At 42.3% G+C, this 11065-nt stretch overlaps 1 protein-coding gene and 2 non-coding genes across 3 annotated transcripts in view; 2 read left to right on the forward strand and 1 right to left on the reverse strand.

The window, feature by feature from the left end:
- Window positions 1-8027: 8027 nt before the first annotated feature.
- Window positions 8028-8100, reverse strand: trnak-uuu. The gene has a single exon. It is a non-coding gene; the product is annotated as a tRNA-Lys (tRNA).
- Window positions 8101-9093: 993 nt separating this feature from the next.
- On the forward strand, window positions 9094-9185 carry trnar-ucu. Its single transcript is given in 2 exon segments — window positions 9094-9130; window positions 9150-9185. It is a non-coding gene; the product is annotated as a tRNA-Arg (tRNA).
- A 1355-nt stretch (window positions 9186-10540) lies between these two features.
- LOC110497520 (programmed cell death protein 4) overlaps window positions 10541-11065 on the forward strand; it is a 36091-nt gene continuing 35566 nt past the window's right edge. Inside the window, exons 1-2 of the mRNA XM_021573660.2 lie at window positions 10541-10812; window positions 10944-11043. Coding sequence (XP_021429335.1) covers window positions 10998-11043 — 46 coding nt within the window. The 5' untranslated portion in view covers window positions 10541-10812; window positions 10944-10997. The remainder of the gene's footprint in view (window positions 10813-10943; window positions 11044-11065) is intronic.

An 11065-nucleotide genomic window follows, 5' to 3' on the forward strand; every position in this document is an offset into this window, starting at 1 on the left:
ACACTTCAACCAGTAAAATGCCTTATCGCTGACCCTACCATCCGGCAGCTGAACAGGATAGGTACATTAGGATAGGTGCAAGTAAAACTAAGTGCATGCTCTTCAACCGATCACTGCCCGCCCATCCAGCATCACTACTCTGGACGGTTCTGATTTAGAATATGTGGACAACCACAAATACCGAGGTGTCTGGCTAGACTGTAAACTCTCCTTCCAGACTCACATTAAGCATCTCCACAATCCAAAATTAAATCTAGGATTGGCTTCCTATTTCGCAGCAAAGCATCCTTCACTCATGCAGCCAAACATACTCTGGTAAAAACTGACCATCCTACCGATTCTTGACTTCGGCGATGTCATCTATAAAATATCCTCCACTCTACTCAACAAATTGGATGCATTTTATCACAGTGCCTTCTGTTTTGTCACCAAAGCCCCATATATTAACCACCACTGCGACCTGTACACTCTCGTTGGCTGGCCATCGCTTCATACTCGTCGCCAAACCCACTGGCTCCAGGTCATCTACAAGTCTCTGTTAGGTAAAGCCCTGCCTTATCTCAGCTCACTGGTCACCTTAGCAGCACCCACCCGTAGCACGCATATCTCACTGGTCACCCCCAAAGCCAATTCCTCCTTTGGCCACCTCTCCTTCCAGTTCTCTGCTGCCAATGACTGGAACGAACTGCAAAAATCTCTGAAGCTGGAGACTCTTACCTCCCTCACTAGCTGTCAGAGCAGCTCACAGATCACTGCACCTGTACATAGCTCATCTGTAAATGGCACATCCAATCTACCTCATCCCCATACTGTATTTATTTATCTTGCTCCTTTGCACCCCAGTATCTCTACTTGCACATTCATCTTCTGTACATCCTACCATTCCAGTGTTTAATTGCTATATTGTAAGTACTTCGTCACCATGGCCTATTTATTGCCTTACCTCTCTTATCCTACCTCATTTGCACACACTGTATATAGACTTTTTTCTACTGTATTCTTGATTGTATGTTTGTTTATTCCATGTGTAACTGTGTCGACCTGCTTTGCTTCATCTTGGCCAGGTTGCAGTTGCAAATGGGAACTTGTTCTCAACTAGCCTACCTGGTTAAATAAAGGTGAAATAAAAATAAACATTTTCCCTATATCCATGTAGTACATGAGGACACAGTGCGATGCACAGTGCTTGCTTTGTAAGTAAGCATCTATCTTGTGATTAAAAATAGACTTATTGTAGGTTTTTTGACTGATTTACACATCATGGACTATTTTTCTGTTTTATATTAGGATACTTTTTTAATAGATTTAAATAACGTTTCCATATCTCAGTATCTTTAGAGTATCCTGTGAGGCAGATCAAAGTGCCCTATGGTCAGGAGGAGAGCAGCTTCTTGGAGGTTTTGGGGGAAACATTTCCCCCAGATGAAGCCTTTAAGACAGACAGGAGGAGGAGACTTGTTTCCCTACAAAAAAAAGAGTTGTTGTCAAGACAATGGAGGACAGATGGTGTGGTTGAATTGGTGGCTCAGCAATTTGTCCAAGGGACCATGCAGGTGGTCTTGGAGCAGTAAGTCAACTCTTGTCATAAATCTGTGCAGTACTTGTCATTACCTCCTCTAACATAAGTATTTTTAATCAGTCCACCCCCCTAAATCAATACACATCTCTATATTGTCCTTAAACTTATTTTAAATATACATACTGTCTCTAAACCATGACAGGTTCAAATATGGTCCCAACTCTCTTGGGCTGCTCAAAGCATTGGGGAACCACCCGGACAGCTTCGAGCACTACCGGCGGTGTTTGGAGAACGACACCGTCTGCCACTGGTTCAACTGGCTGAGGTGCAAGGTGAAATTAGTCAATTGTTCAAGTTTATCGGTAACTGCATATTATTCAAATTTTGTGATTTTAAATGTGTATTTTAAATGTTTTACTGTGTACTCCTCAGATGGAGAATGTCCTCTAACAGTGGCGATGGTGTTGGAGTTTGCTACTGGGGCAACGGTGATGCCACCCCTTGGGTTTGAGGACACTCCAACCATCAAATTCCTCCACACAGCGCGAGGGCGTCTCGCTGGGCAGCAGAAGAAAAAGTACCCAGAGGCAAACACGTGTGCGGTGACACTAAGGCTCCCTCTTCATAGCACCTACAATGCCTTTAGGGAATTCATGACCTCCGGTATTGTGAATTCCCCACATTTCGGTGTTGCATAAAAACATTTTTACGACACATAATTGTATCTAGTAGCACTAAACTACAGTAGCATTTGAGTGTCTGAAAATGTAACAGCACATCAACATTTAAGCATTTATCTACTTGTTTGTATGGTGCATTCGGGACGTATTCAGACCTCTTGACTTTTTCAACATTGTATTACGTTACAGCCTTATTAAAAAACGGATACAATTTTTCCCCTCATCAATCTACACACAATACCCCATAATGACAAAGCAAAAACAGGTTTACGTTTTTGCAAATGTATATAAAAAAAAAGAGAGGATATATTAGATTTATGACCCTTTACTTTACTGAAGCAGCGATTACATCCGTCTTCTTGGGTATGACGCTACATTTTAATTTATTTAATAGATTTTAGAATAAGGCTCTAATGTAACAAAATGTGGAAAAAGTCAAGGGGGTCTGAATACTTTCCAAATGCACTGTATTTCCATATTGGCTGTTATTGTGCACGTAATGATCATTAAAATAAAATTATTACAATCCATATTGCTTGTCTTGGCGTTTCGTTTTTTTAGAAACACTTTACTGACACTTCACTCATAATCAATATCCTTTGCTGATATTGACTGAAGTACTCCTGCCATATCGCAGCCAACTCATCCAAATCTGATAATTTGATGTCCTACATTAAGAACAATAAACTTCAGCCATCATTTAATTAGAACTACATGAAATAAGACTTTAAGTATTAAGTGACAGCTCCACTTCTGGGAACTGCACCTTCGTAGTGACTTATCAAATTTCAAATGCATTGATCTAAGAACTAAATCCATTAGTCCAAAGCTCTCCAACCCTTTTCCTGGAGAGCTGCCCTCCTGTAGGTTTTCAATCCAACCTCAATTGTAACTAACCTGATTAACTTATTAAGCAGGTAATTATTCAAATCAGGTGCACTAGATTAGGGTTGGAGTGAACCTACAAGACAGTAGCTCTCCAGGAACAGGGTTGGAGAGCCCTGCACTAGTCCATCTTCAACCACATCATTTGAGCTGCCACAATGTGTCAACAATGTTATGTTAGTAACTGTAATCGGTTGCTGTTAATCACAATGATATAAAATGTAACGGGGGCCGAACCACCGAATCCCTATCTTCATAGTTTTTTTTTTTTTTTTTAACTATACGGGTTTTCCCCACACAATTATTTATTTTAACAATTTATAAAAGTCCTGATTGGGCATTACAAAAATGTAAGTTCTGTTTTAATAATGTCCATTCAGAATGTTCTGTTGTCCTCCCACAGCAGGAATGCTCGCTCTGAAGGCTCCAATCCAGTGCTTGCAGTAGGCCTCTTCTGGGTCGTGTTGTACTGAGTGGAAGACAAATATTGTGTCAGCAGATGGAATGCTGTGCTAAAGCGCCATGGAGCGAAATACAATAACCATCGGCCTTATATCTTAACAGTACCTGACACTCTCCAAATATCAGCAAACAAAATCGTAACGGAATGGAGAAGTACGTCACTTTTGTTAAGGCCACCTGTGTCTAAACTCTGGTCCCCATCCGTTTAGAGTTGTAGATGTCTGTCGCACCTTTCTAGAGACCAAATCATACAGTGTGTGAAAGAGGGGGAATGTTAGTATTATAAAATGTATAATAGTATTATAAAAATGAACTGATTCAAAGGAAGGAGTGGCGCTGAAGATATAGCGTCTAATCCCTCATCCCAGTAGGGGAGTATAAATCAGGTTGGAGTAGGAACGAGTGGCGCTGAAGATCCAATCCCTCATCCCAGTAGGGGAGTATAAATCAGGTTGGAGTAGGAACGAGTGGCGCTGAAGATGTAACTGCCATAACCCTCTGTAGAATGTCAACTCCCAGGCTGCCTCTGGGGCCTTCCAATTTAGTTATTGTCCGCAACAGCTCCATCTGTGTGTTGCTGATGGTGAACTGGGTTTGTGGCACAATCACCCATCCCGACCAATAAATAGCTGCAGCCAGTGGTTGGAGGAGGTGCTGAGGTGATGGTTGTTGGAGGAGGAGCTGAGGTGGTGGTTGGAGGAGGCGCTGAGGTGATCGTTGTTGGAGGAGGAGCTTAGGCGGTGGTTGTTCGGAGGAGTATCCGAGGTGGTGGTTGGAGGAGGCGCTGAGGTGTTGGAGGAGTATCTGAGGTGGTGGCTTGAGAGCTGATGATGGTTGAATTTGGGGCGAACAAATCCCTTACCGCTGTCAGATTGGCCCTCTGCATTGCCAGGGAGCCCGAGACGAACAACTGCAGAGGTGACTGCCGTTGTTCAGTCCTCAGCCCATGGCGGTTCCCCTGACTGGCAAACACAGCAAGATCTCTGTTCACCTGTGGCAGGAACACAAAGTGCAGTGCCCACAGGTCCACCCCATTGTTGATGTCCATGATCTGCTCCGTCTCCAAGAAGGTGAACAGGTCATGGTAAACGTTGGAGACTCCATGCCAGACGTCCCCCCCTACAGTCACTCTATCCTCTGGTTGTGTGCTCCTTCCTCTGAGGGCACTTCCCCTCTCACCACCCCTGAATTGCTCCATGAAGGCACAGATACGGTTGTTTTCACCACCCGGGTCACATCTCACCCGGGATGGTACTCCGTAGCTGGTGATGGCTGCTTCGAATGACATCCATGACTGTGGCACTCTGGTTGTTGTGAGAGGCCTTCAGAAACCCAACAAGTCTGCTGTAACCATCCACAGCACCATGGATAACAATCCTCCATCCACAGCACCATGGATAACAATCCTCCATCCACAGCACCATGGATAACAATCCTCCATCCACAGCACCATGGATAACAATCCTCCATCCACAGCACCATGGATAACAATCCTCCATCCACAGCACCATGGATAACAATCCTCCATCCACAGCACCATGGATAACAATCCTCCATCCACAGCACCATGGATAACAATCCTCCATCCACAGCACCATGGATAACAATCCTCCATCCACAGCACCATGGATAACAATCCTCCATCCACAGCACCATGGATAACAATCCTCCATCCACAGCACCATGGATAACAATCCTCCATCCACAGCACCATGGATAACAATCCTCCATCCACAGCACCATGGATAACAATCCTCCATCCACAGCACCATGGATAACAATCCTCCACCCACAGCACCATGGATAACAATCCTCCATCCACAGCACCATGGGTAACAATCCTCCATCCACAGCACCATGGATAACAATCCTCCATCCACAGCACCATGGATAACAATCCTCCATCCACAGCACCATGGATAACAATCCTCCATCCACAGCACCATGGATAACAATCCTCCATCCACAGCACCATGGATAACAATCCTCCATCCACAGCACCATGGAAAACAATCCTCAACCTAAAAAACAAGATACGTTTGTTTTACAAAACCTTTTTTTTTGGTCTCTTATAGGGACGCCATTCTGTTTTTATTGATATCAGCCCTTTGATCCTCTCATCCAGCTGAGCGTCTGACAACAGTGAGTAGGACCTGAAAAGCTGAAAATGACTCAAAAAGATACATCAATCAGGAATGTGATCAAATCTAGAGAGGATGTTGACATCTCCCTCTTGTGTTACAATTGCTTTATTCTTGACCACAGAGTGCGACACATTGAGAGCATCTGCCATTTGTCTGACGGTCATATGACAAACTGAGCACCTCAAGCTGCTCCTTGGTGATGTGATACCACCTTCCCTCCAAAGACGCTTGATAGGATACTGAAATAAAACAAATACAATAGATAATTAATGACAAAATACACTCCTAAAAACGTTTTGCAGCTTGTACACCACACACTCTCAACACCTACATAGATAGATAGATAGCTAACATTAACGTTACCGGGCTATTGATGGTTGAAATCCATCTCTTCTGTCCGTGAGCAGCAGTCAGGTGCAAATCAGAGATGGTAGATTTACGATCTTCCAGAAATTGGGCAGGTAATTTTTTTTACCTCGGGAGAACAGAAGTTGAGTGAACGTCTTTCATCAGTACCTGAGACTTGGGCGGAGTCCAAACGACCTTTATGCAAATGTTATCACCAGTGACAAAATCTATGACTCATAGCGATACGTATCGGTGAATCGTTGTGACGTATGAAATAGAGTGAGAGTGTAATCAATGTGTAATAACTACGTACAAAGTGTTACATTATTATGTGACGTGGGGTCATATGCAGGTGCAGATTGGTAAAGAAGCTTACGTGACGTGTCAAATAGTGTTATTTGACGCCTCAAATAGTGTTATTTGAAGTGTATCTTTTTGACACTAAAGACCCAAACGGCGTTCCATATTATACAGCCGAAATTCGCGCGCATCTGTGTTTAACGTCAGGCCAGTGTGTCGTGTACTGAAAAACCTATGTCAGACCGGCAAATTGACCTCCCTTTGCCTTCTCATCTGAAAGAACGGCCTCTTTACAAAACCATCATGCCGTTCATTGATTTAGAAAGTAATTTACCTGAGAGTACGTTTTCTGAGGATTTCTTGAAAAAGCCATGCTCCAAAACAGCCGCTGTTCTAGGGAAACCCGAAGAGAGAATGATGTTGGTGGTGAAACCTGGACTGCCAATGCTCATGGGTGGAACTTGTGCTCCTTGCGTGATACTGTCCGTGTCCGCCATCGGTGTCACTGACACTGCCGAGAAGAACAAGGAACACGGTGCCAATATCTTCCCTTTCCTTACAGGAGAACTTGGACTTACTGAAGACCGGGTCGTGATCAGGTTCTACCCACTGGAGGCACATCAGGTTGGAAAGAAAGGAACTGTTATGAGTTACCTGTAGGAGGAACTTTCTGCACCAGAATGACTTCCCACATCTGTTCCACAACAGTTACCTTCGGAGAGAACAAACCCCGGCAGTGGATTTTCCACCACTCAACTGGACATGACATACCATATGACCAAGACCTGTAATTGAATTATATCACTATGGTATTTGACCCCATGAATCTATGCCCTGGAAACTCGTTAATGTGTGTTACATCTGCGATAGTAAACCAGAACCACACATTTGACAAGCTAGATGATATAAGAATATATTCATGTTTGATTAGAGGAAATGTAAACCAATCTTTATTCAAAGATATTACTATGTCATTTCACCTATTCATTTCATATCCCAACAATCTGGTAATGTGGTTGAGATGGGTTTTTTTCTGCTATGTTTTGTTAGTAAGAATCACAATGACCAGCATAGATGATAGACTAGTATTAACAGTACATCTTGACGTACAATGGAAATCAGGTAAATGTCAATGTATAGCAGCTGTGAAACACTATCCTATGCATTTGTTGAGAGTACAGAAGTAGATAAGGACATAACATGGTGTTTGCATTGGACTAAAATGCACTCTAAGCACAGTGAAGGACTGTGCTTAGTAAATGTACATATAATGTATTCCTTTTGAATTTCAGTCCTTTTAATATATAAGTATCAAGTAAATGTTGTAAAGGCTTTGCTGTACAATTAGTCATACTAGAAGTAAAAGTACTTAAATTCTATTTAAAAAAAATTATGTAAAAGCCCACCTAGCGGCACGTTTGGGAAATGCATAAATTAGCCCCACAGAAACGTTCACCAGACAGCCTTGAAAGTGATATTCCGATCAAATCCAGTCAAAGTAGACTCTTGCTCTGTATTTATTATTGACTATAGCATGGCGGTCTTTAAAACTGATAAATACAAGAAACGGACCTTCTGAATACAACGAATTTGTGTAAACACAAGAACGCAATTTAGGCGTCGTCTTCAATCAAGGTGAATTCAAAATTATCGTTCAGCCACTCAGAGGGTAAAAAAAAAAAAAAACATCGCCCGAACAGGGACTTGAACCCTGGACCCTCAGATTAAAAGTCTGATGCTCTACCGACTGAGCTATCCGGGCTCTGTCTTCAGCAAGCCATTTATGGAATTTCAACACATTTCTAAGACTCTGTTACAACCTCATTTCTAGTTGCGATAACCAATCATATCGCCGTCTGCAACCAAGGTTTGGCAACCAATCCGAGACGCCAGTGCAACCAAGGAGTAACCAAGAATTGAAGAGGGTGGGTGAGTGGTTTGACAAAAAGAGACAGGTTTTCATAATGAAAAGTAACGGATGATGATGACAGATTTACAGGCTGAGAGGATTGTCGGATGAAGCCCGCTACTTTTCTACTCTCAGATTGTCACTGTAATGAAAAGAAAGCATTAAAAACCATTCAAGGCTAAATACAGCACCCGTGTTGGGATTCGATATAGTGTAGGCTTCGACGAGTATGTTGGTTCTTGATAGAAAATGCCCCCCATGATTTAATTCCTGGTGTAGCAACCTCGATTGATGAGCGATAATCTTCGGATTGGTTGGCGAGTGCAAATATTGGTTACTTGTTGGTTGCAGACAGTGATATCATAACTAGGTTGTCGCAACCAGAAATGTCCTCGACTAACTGGGGGATGCTCATATAGCTAGCTACAATGACAGTTAGCACAATATATTCGCTTGTTTCACTAAACAGCATGTGATTCTTGCTCTATTGACGAAAGAGCCGTCCCTTTATATTGCGAAAGAGCCGTCCCTTTATGTTCAATCCACTGCACAACGCGTCCGTGGCAAGAAAACGCTAAACTAAAGCGGTTTCAGATATCAGCCAGCAAATGTTTTGTTATTCAATCCATACTACAGCAATATTATCAGGGCTAATGTATATTATACGTTGTTCACTTACAATGTACACGACATCTATACTTATCTTCCTTCACATATGACGTGACCATTGTGACGTATTTAGTAACCTGTGTACATAGAGAAGCTAGCTCAAATGCGCTGTAGCTACGCAAGGTTTTTTGGGACTCCGCAACGTTATATTAGCTAGTGCGAAAGCTATCAACAGGTGGCTCCGTGGCGCAATGGATAGCGCATTGGACTTCTAGTCAAGCACTTGAGGAGTGATTCAAAGGTTGTGGGTTCGAGTCCCACCGGAGTCGCATCTTTTGCGGTATAACTTCAAACACAAAACCTGTCTTGATACGCCTCAAGGCGTATCAAACAATTTTCATGTCTATGCGTTTCTCACATCAAGTTGATAGAACAATTTTTTATAGCAAATATTTAAATAACATTACAGTAATAGTTATGGCACTCCATTATAACCCAGATAACAATTACTTTCGAGGGTTTAAATGTGTTTGTCACGTCAATATCCAAGGTAGGCCTATTTCAATTAATTGGAATTAATGATATATTTTTCCTTTCCTTTAAACCTCCGTGACAGGAGAGCACCACCCGGTAAGGTGGACTCATAGTTTAAAGGAAAAGCTTAAACGAATATAGCTAGAATGCTACAGTAGTGCGTTATCAACAGTGCAAGCTAACCTAACATTATAAACAGTATAAACCCATACATAGGCAAGCATAAGTTAGAACGTTAGCATTCATGTTAGCATGCGGCTAATTACACTAGCATGCTAATATAAAGTAGGCTAAGGGGGCCGCCATCTTGGAATGGTCACATGACAATAATAACCACTGGAAGCGACCATTTTAGGCCTATAGGGTTCAATGGCAAGAAGTATTCATACAAAAAGTGTACAAAGCAGGTGGTGTAGAATGAACATAGAATTCGACATACCAATTAGGATCTGAACCCATTGCCCTTTATTGTTATGAGGTCTGGGGTCCGCTCCCCAACTAAGAATTCATAAAATGGGACAAACACCAAATTTAGAATGTTCATGCAGAATTCTGCAAAAAATGGGACCCGGGTGGCTAGGACACCACATCGCAGTGCTAGCTGTGCCACCAGAGACTCTGGGTTCGAGACCAGGCTCTGTCGCAGCCGGCGCGACCCGGAGGTCCATGTGGTGACGCACAATTGGCCTAGCGTCGTCCGGGTTAAGGAGGGCCATACAACCTATGTTTATTTATTTTCCCTTTTGTACTTGAAATATTTGCACATCATTACAACACTGTAAATATACACAATATGACATCTGAAATGTCTCTATTATTTTGGAACCTTAGTAAGTGTAAATGCTTACAGTTAATTTGTTATTGTTTATTATCGATTTCACTTACTTTGGCAATGTAAACATATGTTTCCCATGCCAATAAATCCCTTACATTGAAATTGAATTGATTGGTCCTTGCAATATCGGTTCCTTGGGACGTCCCTACCGCATTGAAGTTTAAATGTTTTAAAATAGTTCGGGTTTGGTACCGTTATGATTGGGATAACGGTAGGGGTTAATTGTAGGGTTTAAGGTAGGGACTTCCCAAGAATCTCGGATAACACTAACCCCAAATGATTGGCCAGAACAGAAAAGGACTTGCCCCTGTATTAACCACGTGACATTGAGACAGACGGTCCAAAGTTAAAAACAGACTTTGTTTATTTTCTAGGTTGCTGCGGAAAGGTCCACGGATTATTTTCTCTTTGCGCATCGGTTTCCCCCCATGCTCTTGTCAGATTTATTCTGAAAGGAATAGTAGATATATATTAATTTCATTTAAAAAAGTGTCGAATTTATTTGACATTCATTTTTCTACGGCATTTCATATTTGTTGGGTATTATAGCTGACGTTATATAGCACGAGCAAGCAAGCTGCTTGAGGGTGAGGATTAACGTATTTAAATTGTTTTGGCATGCATGTGCATAACACCAATGTTTCCTTTAGGTGCACATTTTGTTTGATTGTTTTGTTCACGCTGTTTTGCACGTTTCTGCTATTTGTTTTCGTGACAGGCCAAACTGTGTGGATCGCTATCAAACGGTAAACAACCAGTTCAAGAGAGCGCCATGGCGACCGAAGTGGAGACATGGACCACCGTTCAAAAGCACGATGGTGAGTTATTTGAATAGCATAT

The sequence above is a fragment of the Oncorhynchus mykiss genome, chromosome 19 (genome assembly GCF_013265735.2).
Source record: "Oncorhynchus mykiss isolate Arlee chromosome 19, USDA_OmykA_1.1, whole genome shotgun sequence".
In the NCBI taxonomy this organism is placed as follows: domain Eukaryota; kingdom Metazoa; phylum Chordata; class Actinopteri; order Salmoniformes; family Salmonidae; genus Oncorhynchus; species Oncorhynchus mykiss.